The sequence below is a fragment of the Geotrypetes seraphini genome, chromosome 8, assembly GCF_902459505.1.
Source record: "Geotrypetes seraphini chromosome 8, aGeoSer1.1, whole genome shotgun sequence".
Lineage (NCBI taxonomy): Eukaryota > Metazoa > Chordata > Amphibia > Gymnophiona > Dermophiidae > Geotrypetes > Geotrypetes seraphini.
Window position 1 is genome coordinate 36,146,963 of NC_047091.1, and position 27,077 is coordinate 36,174,039.

General features: G+C 44.1%; 1 protein-coding gene across 3 annotated transcripts in view; it reads right to left on the bottom strand.

Annotated features, from left to right (window-relative positions):
• Nucleotides 1-27,077, bottom strand: part of PPP1R37 (protein phosphatase 1 regulatory subunit 37) — a 712,503-nt gene that overhangs the window by 95,228 nt on the left and 590,198 nt on the right. For all 3 annotated transcript variants that reach the window (XR_004540288.1, XM_033954028.1, XM_033954027.1), the window contains exon 10: nucleotides 16,446-16,612. Coding sequence is in view for 2 of the 3 variants with exons in the window: in XM_033954028.1 (XP_033809919.1) it covers nucleotides 16,446-16,612 (167 nt within the window). In the remaining variant the exon portion in view is untranslated. The remainder of the gene's footprint in view (nucleotides 1-16,445; nucleotides 16,613-27,077) is intronic.

Genomic DNA, 27,077 nt, shown 5'->3' on the forward strand with positions numbered 1-27,077 from the left:
CGCGTGTTAATGGCTCACACTAGGAAGGAGGGAGTGGGAGGGAAAGAGATTCTGGCCCAAGAGGATGAAGAGGAAGAGAAAGAAACCCACAGCAGGAAAGAAAGGGGAGGACAGGTAGGTGAGCCAAATGCTGGAAGCAGGGGGGAAAGAAGCTAGATGGGGTTGAAGAGAAGAGACACATTGGTGTGGAAGAGGAAGACAGGGGAAATCCGGACACAGGAAGGTAACAGAAACAGAGGGGAAATTATGTGCATGGGGGCATAGGGACAGAGACATAAAGGGGACATACATGCCATGGGGATGGTATATGGACACGGGGAGAGGGGGCAATGCCAGATACATAGGGGAGATATTAGAAATGTGGAAAATAGGAACACAGAAGCGAGATTGTTTGGGGACCGAGCTTGCAGGCTCCAGCGGCTTGCACAAATTACATTGTAACATGCCACGAAAGTAAGAGGGAGGGAGGTAGATATATAGGCCACACGAGAGGAGCTGAAGGGTAGTAGAAAGAAACAGATGGTGAAGGAGGGAGGGAAGGCTGGTGGTGGAAAGAAATAGAACAGACATTGAAGGAGGGTGGAGAGGAACAGACCCTGAAGGGAAATGTAGAAGACAGAGTGGGGAGAAGACACTGGAAGGGAAGAAGACAGATGTCAGACTATGGGGGAGCGGAGGGAAGAAGATGGGTGCCAGACCAATTTGGGGGGGAGGGGGTGAAAGGAGAGGCACAGTAACAGAGCAAATAGAAGACGCAGGGAGAAGACACACAATGATGGAAGGAATTCAATGAGAAGATGAGGAAAACAGAAACCAGACAACAAAGGTAGAAAAAAATTATATTTATTTTCTTTTTTTTTTGCTTTAGGATAAAGTAGTATATTAGTTGTGTTGATAAAAATTTATAAACAAAGCCCTGCCAGCTGAACATCTCTTTCTCTAGTTCAGCAGCCAGAACTTTGATTTATAAGGAAGGAATAAGCTAAATATTGCAGTACTGAGGCTTATATGGATGCAGCGGGGATGGTGACGGGACGGTGAATGGGATGGCAGTGATGGTGACGGGGCGGTGAAAGGGATGGCGGTGACGGTGACAGGGCGGTGAAAGGGATGGCGGTGATGGTGATGGGGCGGTGAAGGGGATGGCGGTGACGGGGCGGTGAAGGGGATGGTGGGCCGGGGACGGGGCAGTGATGGGGACAGATTTTTTCCCTGTGTCATTCTCTACATGAAACCACAAACAGCCAAGCTGAATATACCAACAGGAATGTCTCTAGGGTACATCTCAAAAACATGTACCTTCCTTCAATACCTGTCCAAGCCCTCTGAAGTTTTAGTAAACTCTTCTGTCTGTTACCCTGTGCAGATATTGCATAGAAAGAAATCCATTCCTACCACAATGGCTTGTAGCAGAGAGAAGATGAAAGTATCTGATGCACCTGTGCCTGCAAACTGCAGAATGCTGATGAAAAACAGCAAAGTCCACCACTTATGAGAGCTGTTAGGATGCTTTTAAAATGAGTAAAGATAAAGGTGGGATTTGAACCGGGGAGCTTCAGAAGATGGACAAGGTGCAACAAGGTGCATTAACTTGGTGAGCCACAAATGGCATCTTTTTGTCAGAGATGTTTCCTCCCATGACAGCTTAGGATGTCCTAGCCATGGGAAGGAGAAAATAAGTTTGCCTGGAAAGGGAAATGTGCTGCTAAAAACGGCAAAGTCCACCATTTAGACCCTCTTATGACAGCTAATAGGAAGCTGTTAAAATGAGTGAAGGTGGGATTTGAATCAGGAAGTTTGAGATGGACAGAGTGCAACAAGGCGCATTAACCTGGCGAGTCAGAAATGCTTTCTTTGTGGTGATTGTGATATGATAGCTAATCAGATGATACATAGGCAGGCCAGTCAACTATTATATGAAAGGGCACCGAGATCCATCTGAATAGAAGCTGATGTAACTCTATGGGTTAAAGTCCTGTGCTGATCATACAGAGTTTGTGAGTTCAACACCCAGCGCATCTTTTAATTGTGGCATACTACCTTGAAGGTGCAGCTTGATGATCTCACAATGACGTCAGCTTTGTGAAGCTAATTTCCCCCATTTTGCAATGAGGGAAAATGCATGTTAAGGTCTGTATTTGGTTTTTCTCTTTTAAGCGCTGAAAAATGAAGAAATGTGTGCAATAATGATATGCTTTTCATGTTCTTTCTTTGCTTTCAAGAAAGAGCTGATTGCAGCACTGTTTGTTGAGAAAAAAGGGGGTTCTTTTTAAGCAGGAAAGCCAAAGGTGGTGTAATGAATAAATCATATTACTGTTTGGGCAGAAAAATACTATGTTTTCCATGCAATATGTTTATATTGATGTGCTCTATAGATATGGTGTGTGCCATGATTTTTGATCTATAGATATGGTGGCTTATTAAATCTATTAGGAGGGAGAAAGAAGAAAAAAACCCATATTCAAACTCACTATAGGAAATATCATTGCGAAAGCTGAAAGCATGCCTAATCTGTATCTATAGGAAGTCTCTGACTAAGAACATAAGCAATGCCTCCACTGGGTCAGACCCGAGGTCCATCGTGCCCAGAAGTCCGCTCACGCGGCGGCCCAACAGGTCCAGGACCTGTGCAGTAGCCCTCTATCTATACCCCTCTATCCCTTTTTCCAGCAGGAAATTGTCCAATCCTTTCTTGAACTCCAGTACCGTACCCTGTCCTATTACGCCCTCTGGAAGCGCATTCCAGGTGTCCACCATACACTGGGTAAAGAAGAACTTCCTAGAAAGCTAAGAAAGCTGAAATTCCATTAAAATGAAGCAAAAACTACACTTAAACCAGCTTTTCCTTCGCCTACATTTTCCACACTGTTTAGACGCCCTCTGCCGCCTAACTAGCGTCTATGTGGTGCCTATTCTTAACCACGCCCATGTTACGCCCACGTCTATAAACTTAGACGCGACTATTCCTTAAATCTGCGCCTATCTCGCGTCTGTGTTCTAAGGACGCCTAAAGGATGCCTATCTCTGTCCACGTCCCAATTAATGCTTGTTTAAACCCTTAAATAGCTCATTATGCACTTAAATCAGATGCCTAAAGCACGCCTAATGATAGGCACAGTTTACATAATCGGGGCCTTACTGTCTTCAGAGAACACCTGTGACAGATAAGCAACTTCACTTTTTCTGAAGATAAGCAGGTTTACTGAATCACAGAACAGAACAGAACTCCTTAGCTAAGAACTGTATTCAACAAAATGGTGAAAATAGCAGTCCTTACCTTAGCTAAGAACTCTATGCAATGTAATGGGAAAAACAATAGCAGTCAATGGGCAAGACAAAATATGTTTGTAACCATCTCTAAATCAGTTACTGGGCAGACTTGTACGGTCTGTGTCTGTGTATGGCCGTTTGGAGGAGGATAGGCAGGGGAGGGCTTCAATGGCTGGGAGGGTGTAGATGGGCTGGAGTAAGTCTTAACAGAGATTTCGGCAGTTGGAACCCAAGCACAGTACCGGGTAAAGCTTTGGATTCTCGCCCAGAAATAGCTAAGAAGAAAAAAAAAAAAAAAAAAAAAAATTTTTAAATTGAATCAGGTTGGGCAGACTGGATGGACCATTCGGGTCTTTATCTGCCGTCATCTACTATGTTACTATGTTACTATCTCTATATCCCAACAAAATCTCTTGGTAATCCCTATTGTCCATCACATAACATATGACACCACCTGCCAATGAATTTTTTTAGTGCTAGGTCCACATCGAAGAGGCACTGTGGATCAATATGGAAAGAGGGAATGGCGAATATATTTACATTGGTATGATACAGACGGAAGAAGTGGACAGAGATTTAATAGTAGACATTCAGAATATATCTAAAAAAGAGGAAGATTTACTAATAGTTGATTTTAACATGCTGGATGCTGATTGGGATATCCCTATCATGGGGTCTTCTAAAAGTAGGGAGATCCTCCTGGATTCTCAACAAAAACTGTTCCAGCAGTTGATACTGGAACTCACGCAGGATGGAGTCATACTAGACTTAGTGCTTACAAACGGGGAAAATGTTTCTGATATTATGGTGGGTGATCATCTGGCATCAAGTGATCACTGCATGGTATGGTTTAAAATTAAGATGGATATAGAGAGTGCTCATTCAAAAGCAAAGGTTCTAGATTTTTTAAAAACACACTTTGTTCGGATGGGGGATTACGTCAAGGAATTGTTGACTGGATAGGAAGGTCTGGAAGGAGTGGAAATGCAGTGGGCAAAACTGAAAGGAGTAATTGTAAGAATGTACCCTGAATTTGTCCCCGGACTGCCAAACAACGATCCTCAGTATCCTTGTAGACCTGATCCACCTGGAACCGTGACATAATTAAGCTTGAGAAATGGGCATCGACATGGCAAATGAGGTTCAACGTAGATAAGTGTAAAGTGATGCATGTTGGTAACCAAAATCTCATGCACGAATACAGGATGTCTGGGGCGGTACTTGGAGAGATCTCCCAGGAAAGAGACTTGGGAGTTCTGATCGACAAGTCGATGAAGCCGTCTATACAAAGTGCGGCAACGGCAAAAAGGGCGAACAGAATGCTAGGAATGATTAAGAAGGGGATCACGAACAGATCGGATTGTTTTGATCCTTCTCCCTCTCTTTGTCTTTATTTAAAATGTATTTCTGCCCTTTTCCATCTATGTTAATGTTTGTCAGTGCATTTTGATTGTTTGTAATATTAATTGTAATTTGTTTTAACTTGTCCTTTTTATTCTTTGTTCTCATATTATATAAAACCGCTTTGAATTTTGATAAGGCGGTATATCAAATTTTTAAATAAACCTGAAACCTGGTTATCATGCCGCTGTACCTGGCCATGGTGCACCCTCACCTGGAGTACTGCGTCCAGCACTGGTCGCCGTACACAAAGAAGGACACGGTACTACTTGAAAGGGTGCAGAGAAGAGCGACTAAAATGGTTAAGGGACTGGAGGAGTTGCCGTACAGTGACAGATTGGAAAAACTGGGCCTCTTCTCCCTTGAAAAGAGGAGACTGAGAGGGGACTAGATCGAAATGTTCAAAATACTGAAGGGAATGGACTTAGTAGATAAAGACAGACTGTTCACCCTCTCCAAGGTAGGGAGAACGAGAAGACACTCGTTAAAGTTGGAAAGGGGATAGATTCTGTACAAACGTAAGGAAATTCTTCTTCACCCAGAGAGTGGTGGAAAACTGGAATGCTCTTCCGGAATCTATTATAGGGGAAAACACCCTCCAGGGTTTCAAGACAAAGTTGGACAAGTTCCTGCTAAACTGGAACGAATGCAGGTGAGGCTGGACTCATTTAGAGCACTGGTCTATGACCTGAGGGCTGCCGCGTGAGCGGACTGCTGGGCAGGATGGACCACTGGTCTGACCCAGCAGCGGCAATTCTAATGTTCTTATCTGAATCCACAGGAATGGAGGGAGAAAGGTACCTACGTTTTGGGCGGTACTGACCTGATGAAGCAGGTGAAACAGACTTCCTGCGCTTGTCCGAGCGTGCTGGAGAAATATGCTTGGACTTAGAAGAATGTTTGCCAGATTTGGTAGATGGAAGATGTGGAGATGAATGACTAGATCTATGCCCTGAAGACTGACGCTTCTTATACATACGTTCTGGAGAAGGTGATCAATGCCTTGAAGAACGATGTTTTGGTGAAGCTGTCCAATGCTTGGAGGAGTGACGCTTCAGTGAAGGAGACTGCTGCCTGGAGGAGCGATGCTTCGGTGATGGAGACCGGTGCACTGAAGACTGGTGTCGAGAAGCATGGCTTGATGACAATGATCAGTGCCGAGAAGATGGTACCTGCATCTCATATGGAGTGACGCTCAGGCTGAGCTGGTACTGGAGGAGCTGACATGGGAGTGATCAACTGGAACATGCTCCAATTTAAAGAGAGCATTGAGCTTCTCTTTGAAGTCTTGCACTGATACCTGTGGCTTGGACGCCAGTATCAATGGTGCTGTGGCTCGCTCCAGAGAGGATGACATGGATGAAGATGCACCCCTTGAAGTTGAAGCGAGCACATCAATGGTCTCTGTTTGGCCGGTATGACTAGACTCTGTACCTTAGAGGTCTGGGAAGCTGGTGACTTTTTAAATGGCTTACCTAACAGAGCTATAGTCTACAACATCGCCATGGAAGCAGGTACCTCAGATAGATGGTGACGCCTTGATGTCGAGGGCTTGGACAGTGTCGAAGTTTTTGTTGGAGAAGGCGGCTTTTTATGGAATGCTTCTGAAGTGTAAAGCAGTGCGAACATGACTCTACGCGGTGGTCTGGACCAGCACTGGATACACTACTTGTGGGGATCAGTTAAAGAAATAGTGCGCTGGCACCTGCTGCACTTTTTAAAGCTGGGTAATGGGCGGGACATGGGAGGGAAAACCGCCTCAGCCAAATTGAAACCCGGGGGTTGAGGCAAAGGCCCCGCTGTCAAAAAACAGCTAAAAGTAAAAATAAAAGTAAAGTATTTTTTAAAAAACGATTTATGATTTATTAAAGAAGGAAAAAAAAAAACAGAAGAAAGAAAAAAATCTGAAATTTTGTGAGCAGGAAGGCAAAAATAAAATGCAGAATATTTCATACACAACTTCATAGCTCCGCATAAAACCGAGAAGACACACGCCTAAGTCAGACGGGAAGGCACTCGTGCATATGAGGTGAGTCATAGTAACATAGTAGCTGACACCAGATAAAGACCCGAATGGTCCATCCAGTCTGCCCAACCTGATTCAATCTTAAAAAAAAAATTTTCTTAGCTATTTCTGAGCAAGAATCCAAAGCTCTGCCCAGTACTGTGCTTAGGTTCCAACTACTGAAGTCTCCATCAAAGCTCGCTCCAGCCCCTCTACACCATCCTAGCCATTGAAGCTCTCCCCAGCCCATCCTCAACCAAATGGCCATATACAGACACAGACTGTGCAAGTCTGCCCAATACTGTCCTTAGTTCTTCAATATTTACTATTATTTTCTGATTCTAGATCTTCTGTGTTCATCCCACGCTTCTTTGAACTCAGTCACCATTTTCCTCTTCACCACCTCTCTCGGGAGCGCATTCCAGGCATCCACCACCCTCTCCGTAAAGTAGAATTTCCTTATATTGCTCTTGATTCTACCACACCTCAACCTCAAATTATGTCCTCTGGTTTTACCATTTTCTTTTGTATGGAAAAGATTTTGTTCTACGTTAATAGCTTTCAAGTATTTAAACATCTGAATCATATCTCCCCTGTCCCTCCTTTCATCTAAGGCAGTGTCTCTCAAACTTTCTCAAGCTGGGACACACTAAAGGTCACGACTTGAGACACCCAGAAGTTCACGGACGTCGCCGTGATGACATCACGCACATGCATGACATCATCACGTTGACATCCACGCATGCGCAGAGGCCCTCACAACAAACCCTGAAATGCCAGTAGGGCGTGCCAGCAGGGAAGTCTAACAAATATCAACTGAGTACTCTTAACCACTGAATTCCCAAGCTCCACCCTAGACCCACCCAAGCTCTTCCCCAGATCCTGCTCCCTTTACTAATTGCAATGCAATTTTTACCATTCATTTCTCATATACACACAATGTACACAGCAGATATAAATTCTCAAAACTGATACATTTCAATTGAAAATAAAATCATTTTCCCTACCTTTGTTGTCTGGTGACTTTATTTTTCTGTGCTTTTAACTATGTTTCCAGTGCCTTCTTATCCTGTTTTTCTCTCCGTCTTCACTTTCTGCCTTGCATCCATCTTTGGCTTTAAGTTAGCATTCAGTTTGTCTGCTTTCTTCTCAAAATCTACTTTCCATGTTTTATATTCCCTTCCTATCTCTCTCTCCTTCCCCTCTTTATTTCCATGGTCTGACATGTCTCTCCTTCTCTCTACCCCCAGTGGTCCGACATCTCTCTCCTTCCTTTCCTCCCTTCCCAGTCTGGCATCGCGCTCCTCTCCTTACCATAATATGGCATCTCTCTCTAATACTACTAATATTATTATTTCTATAGCACTACCAGACTCCCTTCCTTCCCTTCCATTTCCTGGTCTGTTATCTCTCCTTTCCTTTAGTTATATCTTCCCCCCCACCAGTGTAACATTTTTCTTTCCCTTCCTCCTTTCTGCCCTCCTGCAGTCCATCTCCCTTCCTCCTTTTTGGCCCTCCTCCCAGTCCAACATTTCTCTCTCCTTTCCACCAGTCTAACATTTTTTTCTCTCTAACTTCTGCATGCTTCTCCTCTGGTCCTCCTTCACTCCCCTAACCAACATCTCTCTCTCCCTCCATGAGTCCAACCTTTCACTCTCTGCCCTCTCCCCCAAGTGTGATATTTCTCCTTCCCTCCTTTCTGTCCTCCCCATCCATCTCGGCCTCTCCATGAGTCCAACCCTTTCTGCCTCATCCACACTTTCTCTTTCTCCCCTTGCCTCTTCCCTCGAGTGACATCCTTCCTTCCCATTCCCCAACCCATGTTCTCTTCCGAGATTGTCTGGTAAAGTTACACGAGAAAATGGAGTAGATTCTGCGCCGTTCACGGAGGACAATGTTTATGAGCAACTTGAAAAACTGAAGGTGGACATAGTGATGGGACCAGACGGGATCCATCCCAGGATACAGAGGGAGCTCAGAGAGGTTCTGGCAGGTCCTATTAAAGACTTATTCAACAAATCTCTGGAGACGGAAGTGGATCCCGAAGATTGGAGGAGAGCGGATGTGGTCCCTAGTCATAAAAGTGGTCACAGGGATGAAGCAGGAAACTATAGTCCGGTAAGCCTCACTTCGGTTGTTGGAAAAATAATGGAAGTGTTGCTGAAAGAAAGGATAATGTACTTCCTTTAATCTAATGGGTTACAGGATCCGAGGCAACATGTTTTACAAAGGGTAAATCGTGCTAAACAAACCTGATTGAATTTTTTGATTGGGTGACCAGAGAGCTGGATCGAGGACATATACTAGATGTAATTTACTTAGATTTCAGCAAAGCCTTTGATACGGTTCCTCATAGGAGGCTGTTGAACAAACTTGAAGGGCTGAAGTTAGGACTCAAAGTGGTGAACTGGGTTAGAAACTGGCTGTCGGATAGATGCCAGAGGGTGGTGGTTAATGGAAGTCGCTCAGAGGAAGGAAAGGTGAGTAGTGGAGTTCCTCAGGGTTCGGTGCTTGGGCCTGTTCAATATGTTTGTGAGTGACATTGCTGAAGGGTTAGAAGGAAAAGGCTGCCTTTTTGCGGATGATACTAAGATTTGTAACAGAGTAGACACCGAAGTGGGAGTGGAAAATATGAAAAAGGATCTGCAAAAGTTAGAGGAATGGTTTAATGCCTGGCAACTAAAATTCAATGCAAAGAAATGCAGAGTAATGCATTTGGGGATGGGGAGAGGGACCTTGGGGTAATAGTGTCCGAAGATCTAAAGGCAATAAAACAGTGTGACAAGGCAGTGGCTGCTGCCAGAAGGATGCTGGGCTGTATAAAGAGAGGCCTAGCCAGTAGAAGTCCCACTTGGACTATTGTGTTCAGTTTTGGAGACCTTATCTGGCGAAGGACGTAAGAAGTCTTGAAGCGGTCCAGAGGAGGGTGATGAAAATGATAGGAGGCTTGCGCAAGAAGATGTATGAGGAGAGACTGGAAGCCCTGAATAATAATAATAATAACTTTATTTTTGTATACCGCCATACCCAGGGAGTTCTAGGCGGTTCACGTCAATTAAACAGATTTACAAGAATTACAATTAATCAGATTTACTAGCAACGAAGTCGTTGAGGTAAGCATGAAGGGGTTGTACAAGTCATTGGAGTTAGCAGGTTGGGAGAGAACAATAAGAAGGAGTAAAGGGAGAGTTCAGATCGTTGGTGGGAGGGGTGAGAGAAGTGGAAGAAGGGATTCTGTCCGTTGAATAAATGAGTTTTGAGTAGTTTTCTGAAATCAAGGTAGGTGGGGGCCTCGAGCATAATTTAGGCTAGCCATGGGTTCTGTTTGGCCGCCTGGAAGGCGAAGGTTTTGTCGAAGAACCTTTTGAGGTGACACAGTTTTGGGGAGGGGAAGGCGAATAGATTGATTCTGCGGGAGTTCTTTTTGTTGCAGTTCAGGTTGAAATGAGGGATGAGGTAGCTCAGAGATAGATCAAATAAAGTTTTGTAGCAAAAACACACAAACTTGAATAGGATTCTAGATTCAAAAGGTAGCCAATGTAGTTTGTGGTAGAAAGGGGTGATGCGTTCCCATTTGTTCAAGCCGGCGTACGGCGGTGTTCTGGATCAGTTTCAGTCTTCTGATGGTTTTCTTCGTGGAGCCCAAGTAGATGATATTGCAGTAGTCAAGGATGCTGAGAATGGAGGATTGTACTTAAAGGCGGAATGAGGTGTCGTCAAAGTATTTTTTTATGGTGCGTAGTTTCCAGAGCACCGAGATGCATTTCCTGACTGTAATATCAGTATGTTTTTCAAGGGATAGATGTTTGTCTAGGGTGACTCCCAGTACTTTTAAGGATTGTTCGAGGGGGAAAGCCGTTCCTTTCACTTGAATTGTGGTGTCTTTGATTTTGTCGTTTGGGGTAGCTAGGAAGAATTTGGTTTTGTCAGGGTTTAATTTTAGTCTGTATGATAGCATCCAGAATTCTATCTGAGTAAGTGAGCTTGAAAGAGAGGTGAGCAACTCTGGTGTGAAACTGGTTAGTGGGATGACTATTGCAATGTCATCTGCGTAGATGAAGAATTTGAGCTTGAGGCTTTGCAGGAGGTTTCCCAGGGAGGCGAGGTAGATGTTAAACAGGGTGGGGGAGAAGGGGGAGCCTTGCGGAACACCACAGGCATTATCCCAGCTGTATGAGAGAGAGTCATTCTTGAATACCCTGTATGATCTATTTTTTAGGAACCCGTGGAACCAACTGAGGACCTGGCCAGAGATACCGATGTAGGCAAGGCAGTCTAGGAGGATGGAGTGGTCGACAAGGTCGAATGCACTGCTCAGGTCAAGTTGTACGATCAGGGCACTAGTACCCTGGCTGAAGAGTGAGTGCAGGTGGTCGAGTAGAGAGGCTATAATGGTTTCGGTGCTGTGGTCCGGGCGGAAGCCTGATTGGTTATCATTTAAGATATTGAATTTTTCTAGATATGTGGTGAGTTCGGCATTTACCACCCCTTCTGCTATTTTGGTGAACAGCGGGATACTCGCGATAGGTCTGTAGTTAGACGGGGTGTTGAGTGGTTCTTTTGTGTTTTTTATAATAGGAGTTATCATAATAAGGCCTTGTTCTGCCGGGAAATTTCCTGTGGATAGTGAAAGGTTTACCCATGCCAACATATTGGCTTTGAAGTGAGTTGGTGCAGTTTTCATGATGTTTGGGGGCAGGTGTCCAGTCTGCAGAAGGAGTTGGTATATTTATTGTAATATTTGCTGAAGGTTTGCCAGTCGATGGTTTTGAAGTGGTTCCAGCTTAGGTTCATTCTGGACCCAGAGTCAGGTTTAGATGTGTCGGTGTCTATGAGAATAGGAAAGTACCCGTGGGGATTGGCTGAGGCTGTTATTTATGATCTTAGTTTTTGCATTTTGGAGATAAAGAAATCTGCTAGGGTGTTGGCGGATAACGTGGGTTCTTCGTGGTTGTCAATGAGTGTCTCAAGGTTGTAGAGGTCGTTGACCAGTTTAAAAAGGTTTCTACTGTTGGTAGAGACGTTACCAATTTTGTGGGCATAGAAGTTTTTTCATTTTTCCTTGGTGAGGTTTTTGTAGTTTTTGAGTTTTAGTCTCCAGGCAACTCTGTGCTCCTGAGTACCGGATTTAATCCATAGTCTTTCTGATTTCCCTTTTTATTAGTAGCAGCTGAGTCAAACCAGCCCTCTAGATTTGTAATTCTGATTCTGCGGGATTTTAAGGGGGCTATTTCATCTAGGATGTTAGTGCTGTCTTTTATCCAGGAGGTCATGAATAGATCTGTTTCTTCGTTTTGATTTGTGATAGTCTCATAATTGGACCAGAATTCTACAGGGTCGATCTTCCCTCTAGTAGTGTGAGTTTTATTGATTCTTGTTTTGTTGTTTTTGTAAGAGTGTTGTTGGCAGTTAATGGAGAAGTTACAGAGTCTATGATCGGACCATAGGGAGTCTGTCCAGTTATCATGTTTCCAATAGAATTTGGGGTGGGTTGCAGTGTTCCCTCTAAGCGGGCGGGTGTTGTGAGCAAACTTTTTTCACCGTGAGCCAAAAATATCGGGCGCCAGCAAGTTATGAGCCAACTCGCCCGATTCTCCTCTCGCCGCCCTGCCATCTGCCGTACGCCTCTTCCGATCGTGCGCTGTGACGAGAAACGTGTGCGCTGCGATGTAATATTTTGTGCGCCAGCGCACGCCAGCGCAGCTTAGCGGGAACACTGGTTCAAATGGTTTTATTTATTTCCCCAAATTTATTTTTGTTATACGCATTGAAAATATTTGATATTGCGTTTAAATCAAAATCTCAATAAACTTGAAACGAGTGCCCGTGAGATTGTGGGAGGGTTAAATACTCAAAACTTAGAAGTTTTTGCTACGCCAGCTTTCTGGTATCTTTACATACAGTGGCGTACCTAGCATATGTAACATCCGGGGCCCATCATTTTTTGGCACCCCCCCCCATCTGTAAGAAAAACATGATTTTTAGTAACAAACCACACGTCACACATGAGTACCTAGGAAAAGGCAGCATCTTACATATTGCAGTGAGCAGTACATCAATACACCCATTGTAAAACTAAACAAGCCAGACCAGCACAGATCAATCCTACACCGTCAATCCTAACAGAAAACCATGTCTTTCGAACACACAGAACACAGAAAACACCTTCGCCTAGTAAGGAATATGTAATCACAAACTAACCCCTCCCTCTTTTACAAAACTGTAGTGTGGATTTTAGCTACGGAGGTAACAGCTCTGATGCTCATAAAATTCTGAGCATCAGAGCTGCTACCACCAAGGCTGGTGCTAAAAACGCTTCACAGTTTTGTAAAAGGGGGGATAAAATAAAAATACATAGACAAAGGTTAAATTGAACCAGCAAGAAGCTGGACTCTGCATACAATGCTTCACAGAAACAGTGACACATGTCTCCTAAAGCAATAAATAAATAGAAATTTTTTTCTACCTTTGTCTTCTGTGGTTTCTCCTTTCCTCATCTTCTTGTAACTCTCTTCCTTCCATCCACTGTCTGCCGTCTCTCTTCCCCTATATGGCATCTTCTCTCCTTCTATGCCCCTTCCAGAAACTGTATGCCTCCCCCTTCCATCTCTCCTTTCACCCCATTGGTCTGGCATCTCTCTCCTCGCCTTCCCTCTCCCACACCTCTCCTCATAGTCTGGTATCTCCCCTTCCCTGATTCTCTGGCATCTCTCTCCTTTCCTTTTCTTCCATCTTTCGCTCCCCCTCCATGCTCTCACATCTCCCCCTTCCTTTTCCCTTAGACTGGCATACCTTCCTCCTACGCTCCAAGCCCTGGCATCTCCTTTAATTCCCTCCCTCATCTTCCTTCTCCCTCCAGCTGGGTACCGCAACACTCTTCCCTGCAGCTCTGCACTTCCCCACAATTGCCATGCTTCGGTTCCTCTTCTTCCTTCCTTCCTCCCCCCCCCCCGCGGGACCCTGCGGCACCATCAACTCTTACTCCCTCTAATGTCGGCCCTGCAGCTCCAGACTTCCTCGCACCTTCTCCCCTCCCCCTTTGGATCGCTATTATTTTAAATGTTATAGCCGCGGAGCTGTATCCATCAGTGGAGATGTCTAACCTCGGCCTGCCCCGGAACTCTTACTGCAGCAGACGCCCGTCTAGGCAGGAACAGGAAGTCACTGTTGCAGTAAGAGTTCCGGGGCAGGCCGAGGTTAGACATCTCCACTGATGGATACAGCTCCGCGGCTATAACATTTAAAATAATAGCGATCCAAAGGGGGAGGGGAGAAGGTGCGAGGAAGTCTGGAGCTGCAGGGCCGACATTAGAGGGAGTAAGAGTTGATGGTGCCGCAGGGTCCCGCGGGGGGGGGGGGGGGGAGGAAGGAAGGAAGAAGAGGAACCGAAGCATGGCAATTGTGGGGAAGTGCAATCCCCCCAATGCGTCCCCTTACCTTACCGACGCGTGTGTGCGCTGTGAAGAGAAACTTTGCGCTGCGATGTAATATTTTGTGCGCGAGCGCAGGCCAACGCAGCTTAGCGGGAACACTGGTGGGTTGGCATATTGGTGGAGAATGTCACCAGGTCTAGCTGATGGCCTCTTTGGTGGGTTTTGACTGGAGGGGGTTTGAAGTATCCGAGTTGGGAGATAAGTGACAAAAAGTCAGATGTTTCTGGTTGGTCTGTTAGCTCTAGGTGAATGTTGATATCCCCACATAATAGGTTGTAAGGGCTTGCTAATGTGTTAGTCAGTAGGAATTCAGCAAAGTCTTCTTTGGCTAGGTTCCATTTTTTTGGTGAGTGATAGTCAGGGGGGAGGCTAGGGACTTTGAAGTTAGTGAGATAGATAATATTTCTAAGTTGGGGGAGGATTTGGAGCTCAGTAAAGTGCAATTTAGGTGGTCTCTAAATATTATTGCTAATCCTCCTCCCCTTCCCCAGGTTCTGGCAAGGGATAGAATCTTGAAACCTGGGGGAAGGCAGTCTTTGATAATTGTATCATGTATACCCTAGAGGAAAGGAGGGACAGGGGAGATATGATTCAGACGTTCAAATACTTGAAGGGTATTAACGTAGAACAAAATATTTTCTAGAGAAAGGAAAATGGTAAAACCAGAGGACATAATATGAGGTTGAGGGGTGGTAGATTCAAGAGCAATGTTAGGAAATTCTACTTTATGGAGAGGGTGGTGGATGCCTGGAATGCGCTCCTGAGAGAGGTGGTGGAGAGGAAAACGGTGCCTGAGTTCAAAGAAGCATCGGATGAACACAGAGGATCTAGAATCAGAAAATAATATTAAATATTGAACTAAGGCCAGTACTGGGCAGACTTGCACGGTCTGTGTCTGTATATGGCCATTTGGGGGAGGATGGGCTGGAGAGGGCTTCAATGGCTGGGAGGGTGTAGATGGGCTGGAGTAGGTTTTGACGGGGGCTGGAGTAGGTTTTGATGGAGATTTCGGCAGTTGGAACCCAAGCACAGTACCGGGTAGAGCTTTGGATTCTTGCCCAGAAATAGTTAAGAAGAAAAAAATTTAAATTGAATCAGATTGGGCAGACTGGATGGACCATTCGAGTCTTTATCTGCCGTCATCTACTATGTTACTATGAATCTTAGATCATTATAACAAGGATGGATGGTTCCAGCCCACCGCCCAGAAATAAGAAGGGACAGTGGGTATTTATAATTCAGGTAGTCAGGTGGGGAGAACTTCCTGAAAAATAGTGGGCTAAGCACAGCAGTGTGCCAAGCCTAAAAGGAGTAGAGATGAAAGTCCAGGGCCGGCTGGTCCTCAGGGGCTCTTGTATATAAGTTCTTGAAACTAGAATGCTGCCCAGAACTGCGCACACTGTGGCAGCAAAACTGTGAGAAAGGGAAATGTTTTTGTTTTGTTTTTTTTTCTTTCCTGATTGATGCAAGCAGTTGCTGTAAAAGAGAACTTTGTTTGTGATACATTTCCTTCCAAGCATCATCAGCCAGTGTGGCTGTATTAGAACCAGTGCAAGGTGAACTGGATAATAAAACTTGGAACTGTAAATTATCGGCGAAGAGTTTTTTTTCCTCTGTGCTAACTCCAGAGTGATCCTCCAAAGAGCACTATTCTTGCACCTGGGGGGGAGGGGGGAGCCAGGTTGCCAACGCTAGGCTTACCCTTGGCCCCGTCACAGTATATATAAAAATATGTAGCTCAATGATAGAAATGCTTGAGATTTGTGACACAGCATAGAATAGACAGCACGCAGAGTACATATTTTTCTTTTACCACTGAACAGAGAGAAAATATTTTGGTTTAATGTCTGGAAAGTATGTGTGATATACCAAACATGACAGTCAAATTTTAGCTAGGGGTCATAAGCTAAGGGGTCACATTGACATAGGAACTAACAGATTTGTACTGTTCCTTCAACAACTGCTTGGGGAGGCACAAATTAGCTGTTTACCAGTATGGCATAGGGATGTCTTATGATTCGGTAGCATGTGATAACTGAATCATTATTGTAGCTAGAGAAACCATGTGATTTAAAACCAATAGATTGCTGGAGTATGCAAATTGACATTGGATCGTAATGAAGCAATTGTAATTTTATTGGAAGATGTACCAACTGTGTCAATGGTCCTGTTTCCACAGTGGCCAATCCAGGTCACAAGTAACTGGCAGAAACCCAAAGGACATTCATATTCAAGTCTTCTGGAGTGAAACATAATTTCCCAGTGGTTCATACAAAGGCATCAGCAGAAGATAGGGCTCTTACAAGTTTTTTTTTTAAAAAAAGCATTCCACTTACCGCTTCCTTTTTGGGCTCCCTGTCTAGATCAAGGCGAAGTAGTGAGTGGTTCACTTTTAAAGCCAACGAAAGGGCCATCAGTCCACCTGTCTTGATCTCATTTTCTCGGAGGTCTAATCGGAGCAGTCGTGGAGACTCAGCGATGAACTCAGCAACAGCCACAGCACCTGCAGAGGGGAGATGCTAAAAGTGGGTTGTTTTTACAGATCAGTTCATCAGGGAAGCAAAATCTATAAATTACAATACAAAAGAGATTCGATATTGAGAACAACAGAAAATCTGTCCAGGTAACAAAGGGACTAAATGCATGATTTTACAAATCAAAAGTACAGTAAAACCTTGGTTTGCAAGTAACTTGGTTTGCAAGTGTTTTGCAAGACAAGCAAAACATTTGATTAAATTTTAACTTGATATACAAGCAATGTCCTCCTCGAGGGCAGCAATCCAGTTGGATTTTCAGAATTTCTCCAAAGAATATGAATGAGATCTATTTGCATGCACTGCTTTCATTGTATGCTAATAGATCTCATGCATATTCATTGGGGAAATCCTGAAAATCCAATTGGATTGTAGCCCTTGAGGACCGACTTTGACACCTGTGACATACAGTATACACACATCACAACTGAGCCAATGGTTCTTTTCTCTCTGACACTGCAAGAGTGTAGTGATTAGTGACTGTTCTAAACAAGCAACGTCTTGCAATATGAGTGCATACAGTATGCACGCATCATATCATCAGGGCCGGATTAATCAATAGGCCCGGTACGCACTTGCCTAGGGCCCGAAACTGTGAGGGGGGCCCGCTGAAGGAGGATGACTAACCTTGCTATTTTTTTAAATGGCAACGGCAACGGGCCCCCCCCACCGCAGCAATGGCAACAAGACCCCCTGCAGCAATGGCAACGGACCGCCCCCGCCCTCAGCAACAGCAACATGGCCAGATCTGTTACTGGAAGATCCCGCGATGACTGCTTCTGCTGGTCCATCCCCCTCCAACGTCACTTACTTGCTCTGGAAAAAGTGATGTTGGAGGGGGATGGACCAGCAGAATCAGTCATAGCGGGACTTTCCTGTAACAGATTCGGCTGTGTTGCTGTTGCTGCGGGGAGGGGGGGCCTGTTGCCGTTGCTGCGGGGGGGGGGACCCGTTGCCATTGCTGCGGGGGGGCACGTTGCCGTTGCTGCGGTGGAGGGGTGTTGCCATGGGGGGTAACCAGTTGCCATCAGTGGGCAGAGCCATCAGCTGCAATGTTTGGAGGGGGAGAGAGAAAGGAGCATGGAAGGGTGGTGGAGGGAGACAAAGGGGGCAGGGTGGTATGGAAGGGCTGTGAGAAGGATGGTATGGAAGGGTGGTGGAGGAAGAGAAAGGGGGCAGGGTGGTATGGAAGGGTGGTGGAAGGAGAGAAAGGGGCTAATGGAATTGGTGTGCAGAGGAAGGGGAGAGATATAAGAGGAAGGATACTGGATGGAATTGGGTTGAAGGGAAAGAAAGGTGGCAGATGCTGATGGAATTGGGGTGCAAGGAAAGGGGAGAGAGACATAAGGTAGAAGGATCCTGGATGGATTTGGAATTGGGTTGGAGGGCGAGAAAGAGAGCAGTTGCTGATGGAAGTGGGAGGAAGGGAGAGGAGAGAGTGAAATGCCCGACCATGGGGGTGTGGGAGATTGAAGGAGGGGAGAAAGATGCCAGACCATTGGAGGAGAGAAGAGAAGATGATGGATGCCACACAAATGGGGGGAGGGGAAGAAGAGATGATCCTGGATGGAATTGGGTTGGAGGGCGAGAAAGGGGGTAGTTGCTGATTGAAGTGGGAGGAAGGGAGAGGAGAGAGTGAAATGCCCGACCATGGGGGTGTGGGAGAGGGAAGGAGAGGAGAGAGATGCCAGACCATTGGAGGAGGGAAGAGAAGATGATGGATGCCACACAAATGGGGGGGGGGAAGAGATGGAAGGGAGGGGCAGTCAATTTCTGGAAGAGGCACAGAAGGACAGAAGATGAAAGGAAGAGAGTGATAAGAAGATGAGGAGAACAGAAACCAGAGAAGTCAAAGGTAGAAAAAAATTATATTTATTTATTTTTATGCTTTAGGGGACATGCATCGCTGTTTCTGTGGTGTTGCGTTGTATGCAGAGTTCAGCTTCTTGGTGGTTTTATTTAATCTTTGTCTATGTATTTCTATTTTATCCCCCCTTTTACAAAACTGTAGAGCATTTTTTAGCTCTGGCCGTGGCTAAAAACCATACTACAGTTTTGTAAAAGGGGGAGAGGTTAGTTTGTGATTACATATTCCATACTAGGCGAAGGTGTACTGTATTCTGTGTTCTGTTTGTATGAAACTTGATAAATCTTAACCAATTGTTAGTGTAGTTTTTATTCACTTCTCTCTAAATCACTAACTATTCTCTGTACTCTTTTTAAATCTCTAATACTGTAAAGCTATATGGTGCCTGTTTATATATTGCGGCCCCATATACACTGTAAAGAGATTATTGGTCTAATACTAACATATACTTCATAATATTATTATTATTATTATTATTATTCTTTATTCTTATATACCGCCATACCCAGTGAGTTCTAGGCGGTTTACATCAATTAGCAAATGATCTGCATTGAATAGCAGATTTACAACAAAATTAGAAGAAGGTTTACAAAATTAGAAGCAGATTTACAGCATAATTAGAAGTATTTTTAACAGCAAATTGCAGGCTGAATTACGATAAATTACAGTGATTTGCCGCAGTCAGCCGTGAAATTACAGCGATTCTTAACTGTCTGCAAAGAGGGCAGGTTTACAACAATATTACAGAAATTGCAGGTTTGATCGAGCTAGGTAGGGGAGGTAGAGAATGGGGGAGGGAGGGACTGGTGAAGGAGGAAGGGGGCAGGGGTGGGGTAAGTGTCATGTGAGGTGAATGGATTATTAAGGGTCGTGTTTGCTGAAAAGGTACGTTTTTAGTAGTTTTCTGAATGATAGGTAAGTGGGGGCCTCGAGTATCATCTGTGCTAGCCATGGGTTCGACTTGGCTGCTTGGAAGGCAAAAGTTCTATCAAGGCATCTTTTGAGAGGACAGTGTTTAGGCGAAGGGAAGGCGAACAATTGAGTTCTCCGTGATGTCCTGTTGCTGCAGTAAAGGTTAAAGTGTGTGTTTATGTAACTTGGGGAGGAGCCGTTAACCGATTTGTAGCAGAAGCATGCAAATTTAAAAAGAATTCTAGATTCAAATGGTAGCCAATGTAGTTGGTGATAGAAAGGGGTGACATGTTCCCATTTCTTTAGGCCAAAGATGAGGCGCACCGCGGTATTTTGGACTATTTTTAGTCTCCTGGTAGTTTTCTTAGTGGCGTTAAGGTAGATGATATTGCAGTAGTCGAGGATGCTGAGGATGGAGGATTGTACAAGTAGGCGGAATGCATTGTCATAGAAGTGTTTTTTTATGGTGCGAAGTTTCCAAAGTACCGAGAAGCTTTTCCTAATTATGAGGTCGGTATGGTTATCTAGAGATAAGTTTTTGTCCAGCGTGACTCCCAGAATTTTTATGGTCGGATCAAGGGGGAAGGTCTTTCCTTTTAGTTGAATTGTGGTTTCCTTAATTTTATCTTTGGGGGAGGCTAGGAAAAATTTTGTTTTGTCTGGGTTTAATTTCAGTCTGAATGAAAGCATCCAGAGTTCTATCTGGTTGAGAGTGTTTGAGATGTGGTCGAGTAGTTCTTGTGAAAAGTAGGTTAATGGGATGGTTATTGTGATATCGTCTGCATAAATGAAGAATTTGAGATTTAGGTTGTGTAAGAGTTTACCTAGTGAGGCTAGGTATATGTTGAATAGGATGGGGGATAGGGGGGAGCCCTGTGGGACCCCGCAGGTGTTGTCCCAGCAGTATGAGAAAGAGTTATTCTTGAGTACCTTGTATGATCTATTTTGTAGGAACCCCTGAAACCAATTGAGGACCTGGTCTGAGATGCCTATGTGTGCTAGGCATTCCAGGAGAATGGTGTGGTCGACCAGGTCAAAAGCACTGCTCAGGTCGAGTTGTATGATCAGGGCACTTGAGCCCTGACTGAAGAGTGTGAGGAGGTGGTCGAGAAGGGAGGCTATGATGGTTTCAGTGCTGTGGTCCGCACGAAATCCTGATTGGTTGTCACTTAGAATGTTGAATTTTTCAAGGTATGCGGAAAGTTCCGCTTTTACCAACCCTTCCGCTATTTTGGTAAATAGGGGGATGCTGGCGATCGGCCTATAATTAGATGGGGAATTTGGTGGTTCTTTCTCATTTTTTAAAATTGGGGTGATCATTATTTGACCCTGTTCCGACGGGAAGTTACCTTTGGATAGTAGGTAATTAATCCATGTCATCATTTTTGCTTTAAAATGGGGGGGGCCGTTCTCATGATTTTTGGTGGGCATGTGTCCAGATATATGTATATATATATATATATATATATATATAATTTATTTATTTTTTTATTTGTATGGACCTTCGGATATCAACTGGACCATGAATAATGCCCAACAATCTCTTGTCTTCATCAGTCCACTTTATTGTATATTTACTCAAAACTCTAAAATTCATTTAGTTTCATATTTATTCTTAATTTCATAATTCCATAACTATTTCTTCATTGTATTTCATTTTAGTTTCCTTCATTTCCTTACTTAATGTCTTTTTCTTCTAATTTAATCTTATTACTTAGCTTCTTAGCTTCGAGGTTAGCTCTCAAATGTTCATCAATGCCACCTCTTCCGACATGCATGTTTTAAACAATGTTTTTCTTCAGGGTCGAGGGGAACTTTTCAGATATAGTTTAGTTTGTATGAAAGACATGTTTTTTTTTGTTAGTGTTGACTAGCCTTGCTTGGCGAAATGCATCAGGCATGGTTCTTGGGAGCACCTTGAATTAACCTGATTTGAATCTCCTTATTTTTCTGCCAATCTTCTTTTGTTTCATGCTGGATTCTTTGGTGGACTGCTTGACTTGTTGTTTCGTTGCAAGTTAACATACATGGAGTGGAACGTACTAGAGGAGTTACAGATTTGGTTGTTTATACATAATAACATAGTAGATGACAGCATATAAAGACCCGAATGGTCCATCCAACCTGATTCAATTTAAATTTTTTCTTCTTAGCAATTACTGGGCAAGAATCCAAAGCTCTATCCCAGTACTGTGCTTGGGTTCCAACTGCCGAAATCTCTGTCAAAACCTATTCCAGCCCATCTACACCCTCCCAGCCACTGAAGCCCTCTCCAGCCCATCCTCCCCCAAACGGCTATATACAGACCGTGCAAGTCTGCCCAGTACTGGCCTAGGTTCAATATTTAATATTATTTTCTGATTCTAGATCCTCTGTGTTCATCCGATGCTTCTTTGAACATATGGGTTACAGTTGGTTGATGTAGAGTGAGGCAGTTGAGAGGCGTTGTAAACTTGGTTATTAATATAGACTTATATTTCAGATAGCATTACTGCTTTATAAATATTTGAATACTTTTATATATGCATGGAAAAGGTTCAGAGTTAAAACTCTGGGTAAGTAGGTGAGAAGGGAAGGAAGGGGAATTTGTTCAGAGATGTTTGGGGGTTGCATAGAAGAAAAACTGTGCACTGGTATGCTAATCTTTGTTTTGAATTTTTTAAAAAAAAGAAATACAAGTGGAAATAAAGAAGTAAATAAGAAAAAAGATAAATGGGGGCGGGGCATGGGCAGGGCCAGGGGGGCCCAGTGTACTTGGGTGCCTAGGGGCCCTGCATATAATCACAACTGAGCTGATGGTTCTTCTCTTTGACGCTGCAGGAGAGTAGTGACTGTTCTAAATAAGCGAGGTCTTGCAATACAAGTACGTATAGTATTTTGTATTAAAATTTTTGAGTTGTGGAACAAATCGTCTGAGTTTCCATGATTTCTTATGGGGAAATTTGCTTTAATATATGAGTGTTTTGGATTATAAGTATGTTTTTGGAACAAATTATGCTCGTAAACTAAGGCTTTACTGTAATTGGAAACAAGGGGCAATAGTACCAGGCAAGTAACTTCTAGGAACAATTTTAAGACTGTCCACACTGGAACAAATTGAGAAACGTATTGCTTACCTGTGGACTTTGTATTAATTTTCAAAGCAAAAGTATCCATGTGCTTTCACTGTGGAGTAGAGAGATGCGCAGGGACAGAAATCCCACCCGTCCCCGTGAGGACTCCCACCCGTCCCCACGAGGAATCCCCTCCGTCCCCGCCGGTCCCTATAAACTTCAGAAATAGTTATTTCAGTTAATTATGCTACTGAATTAAAGGCTCTGGTAGAAACCCATTTAAAAATAAGCAAAAAGACTTTATTAATTTGGAAATATTAATTGGGAAGAATACATACTTTGTAAACAGGTTTATACCAGAGCCTCTAATGTTTATAAATTTTTATCAACACAACTAATATACTATTTTATATCCTGAAGCAAAAAAAAAAAAAATAATTTTTTTCCTACCTTTGTTGCCTGGTTTCTGCTTTCCTCATGTTCTCATTCAATTCCTTCCATCCACTGTCTCTCTTCTCTCTGCGTCTTCCATTTGCTCTGTTACTGTGCCTCTCCCTTTCTCCCCCCTTCCAAATTGGTCTGGCACCCATCTTCTTCCCTCCGCTCCCCCCATAGCCTGGCATCTCTGTCTTCTTCCCTGCCAGCGTCTTCTCTCCACTCTCTCTTCCCCATTTCCTTTCAGCGTCCTTCTACCCACCATCTTCCCCATGTCCTGTCAGCATCCTTCTTCCCCCTCTGTCTTCCACATGTGCTTTCGGTGTCCTTCTCCCCCTTCTGTCTTCCCCTGTCCTCTCAGCGTCCTTCTCCCCCCTCTGTCTTCTCCACATCCTTTCAGCGTCCTTCTCCCCCCTGTCTTCCCCGCGTCCTTCTCTCTCCGTCTTCCCATGTCCTTTCAGCGTCCTTCTCCACCCCTTTGTCTTCCCCATGTGCTTTCAGCGTCCTTCTCCACTCCTTTGTCTTCCCCATGTGTTTTCAGCATCCTTATCCCCCCTGTCTTCCCCATGTGCTTTCAGCGTCCTTTTCCCCCCTCCTGTCTTCCCCATGTCCTTTCAGCATCCTTCTCCCCCCCTCTGTCTTCCCCATGTCCTTTCAGCGTCCTTCTCCACCCCTTTGTCTTCCCCATGTGCTTTCAGCATCCTTCTCCCCCCCCTGTCTTCCCCATGTCCTTTCAGCGTCCTTCTCTCCCCGTCTTCCCCATGTCCTTTCAGCGTCCTTCTCCACCCCTTTGTCTTCCCCATGTGCTTTCAGCATCCTTCTCCACTCCTTTGTCTTCCACATGTGCTTTCAGCGTCCTTCTCCACCCCTTTGTCTTCCCCAGTTCTTTCAGCGTCCTTCTCCCTCCTCAGTTTTACCCATTTCCCTTAAGCGTCTTTTCTTCTCCACTCCACCTTTCCTCCCTTTCTCCCTCCCTGCCCCTTAACTTTGTGGCGCTTCCCCACTCAACCGACAGCAGCTGGAGTATTGAAGCTGCTGTAAGAAGGTAATTTAAATTTGCGGCTACAGGGCAGGGAGGGTTGTTGGCCGGGCCTGTTGTCGGTCGGTCAGGGGAAGCGCCAAAAAGGTAAGAGGACCTGACCGGCTGTGCACACTCCTCCCCCATGGCTGCACCCGGGGCCCCTTTGGTATGCCACTGCCTTTTCCCTACCTGCCCTGCCACACACAGCCGACTGGAAGTCTTCCCGATGTCAGCGCTGACGTCGGAGGAAGGGAGGGCTTTGCTTAAGCCCTCTCTCCGACGTCAGCGCTGACATCGGGGAAGACTTCTGATTGGCTATGTGTGCTGCAGCAGGGCAGGCAGGAAATGGAAGATGAGCCTCGCAGCAGGGCAGGTAGGAAAATCAGTTGAGCCTCGCGGATTGAACCCCGCGGGATCCCCAAGAGCATGAGGGGCGATCCCATGGGATCTCCGCGACCCTAGGGAGCAACCCAAGGGATCCCCGTGACTCTACGGGGCGCCCTCCGTGACCCGAAGGGGGAACTCGCGGGATCCCCGTCGTCCCCATTCCCATGCAGCTCTCTACTTTGGAGGTGATTTTAATAAAGGAACCTGCATATGAATGTAATTTGCCTTACATAAGAACATAAGAATTGCCATACTGGGACAGACCAAAGGTACATCAAGCCCAGTATCTATTTCCAACAGTGGCCAACCCAGGTCACAGGTACCTAGCAAGAGGTAAAACAGATTTTATGCTGCTTATCCTAGGAACAGTGCTTTATGTTTATAAAAATTTCCCAGTGTATTTGCATGTAATGGTTGATAAACAGAAATCATATGGGTCAATATTCAACTGAAGCAGTCAGCTTAATTAACAGTGGCTGTGGCATTAAAAAAATTCACATATTCAGCAGTATTTTATTTTAGGACTCCTTTTCACCACTGTATGGACAGTACGTATTTCCCTCCCTTAATCTTCCTCTAGAAGATAGCTCTGCTTTGTGCTATACGGATAGTGCCAGGTCAGTTAGAACAGTTTTCAGCCAGAACTATCTGGAGGAGGACATCATGTATGGGAAGCCTGAAGGAACCAGGCAAAGAGGGCAACCTGGCTGGACGTGTTGAAAACAACCATGGGGATGACATTGGAGGACCTTTCTGGACTAGCACAAAACTGATTTCTTTTTGATCTGCAATTCATCAAGTTGCTAGCAATTCATCAAGTTGCTAGGACTCAAGCACGAGTCGCTAACTACAGCATTTCTATATTTACTAGCCACTAGTATGCATAAATCCTTTTGAATACTGACCCAAATAGTGAATACATCTACATATTATGAAAGCATGTAAAACAGACAGAGAAGCATAAGAGTATACCTAATTTTCTATGTAGGAATTTCCAAGGGTATAGTTATACACTTGCTCTGAAAAAGTATCAAATTAGCATTGGTTCTAAGAACCTATTTTATAAAGGCATGTAGGCGCTATATTGCCTTTATAAATCAGATTTAAAATACCATAGATATAGGTCAATTTCACATATAAAATTTATCACATCCCTAATTTTCACTGTTAAGTACTGAGAAAATGTAATGACTTGTGTATAAGTTGTTTTTATTTTTTTTTTGGGGGGGTGCTAGATTCCTTTTCCTGGTTCTGTGGCCAGCGCTTTTCCTCCTCCTAATGCACCCTTGTTGGGGGTCTAGCATTTTACTTCCTATTCCTTATATCTTCCTTCCTTCCCCTTTCCTGGGGTCCAAAATCTTATATCCCAGTTCTGTGGCCAGCATCTTCTTACCCATACCTGTTATGGAACTTCCAGTAGAGGCCCACACTCAAGTATTGCCAACATCTGTCCTCTCCTTGAAAGGAAATTCAGTTACATCTCCCTCAAAGCAGTTGGAATTTTGTACAGGAGCTTTTGGTAGTTTTTTTTTTTTAATTTATTTATAAGATTTTCAATTTTAAATACAAACATTGCTTTTGCAAGCTGCTGTAGATCCAGAAATTATATTCAATATAACATATAGAGGAAACATTAACTATCTCTTATTTAGTCCACAAAAATAAAGATCAAGAAAAGAAATAAACTTCCAATCAGAAATAACAAAAATTAACTTATGGTCACAGCATTAGATTCCCAAACTACAGCCAGATGGTAGGTCATACATCACTAGACATGGTTACCAGTCTTTCTTTTGATCCAATAAATTCTAAAAGTTGTTTAGGCTCAAAGAATAGAAAATTCTTATCTTGATAAGATACATAACACTTTGCAGGGAATTTAACAAGAAATGTAGCCCCCCGAGCACGTCTCTGGGTTTTCTGAGCCAAGTCTGGAAAAACTCGAATATTAGAGCCTAAAAACTTATCATTTATATGATGAAAATACAAGCGAAGAATAAATTCCCTATCACTCTCCAAGGCTAGAGTTAACAGCATGGTAGTTCTATGGGTGACAACCTCAAGGGAGTTTTCCAAAAATGAAGACAAATTCATGTCCATTACTTTATCTATTGGAGTTTCTGTAGGAGTGGATTACCCTTGTGGCGTGTTTATATTCAAATAATAAGCTCTAACAAATTTTCTGATGGAATGGCCAAAGTTTCACGGAAATATTTCCTAGCCATCTCAACTGGTGATATAATAGGACACTTTGGAAAATTCAAAAATCTTAAATTATTTTTCCTCAGTTGATTTTCAAAATTCTCCGTCTTATGGGAAACATAAGATCTCTCTTTGACCAATTCCATTTGTACCTTCTTTACTTCATTCAAGCTATTTTCTTGTTCCTCCAACTTTTCACTCAAATTAGTTAGAAGGACCCCCTGTTGTTCCACCTTGGAAAAGACAGTTCCATAGTCTGTTTTAATAATAGATAAACTCAATTTAAGGTTGGAATCCATGACTGATATGGCCTGCTACAGCCTCCATATCTATTTTCTCTGGTTTCTTCATCTTTCTAAAGCTGATAACGTTCCCTCCCGAAGCACCTCTCACCTCTATAATGCAGGGAGACTTCTGATGATTCCTATCAACACCCTCTTCCAAAGGATTCAGTAGGGATGTCCCTCCTGTGCTGGGGTCGAGCTCTCCCTCTCGGGGCTGCCAGACTCCAGACATTCCCTGCACTGGAGTACTTCTGGGTTGGGGAGGAACCAGCC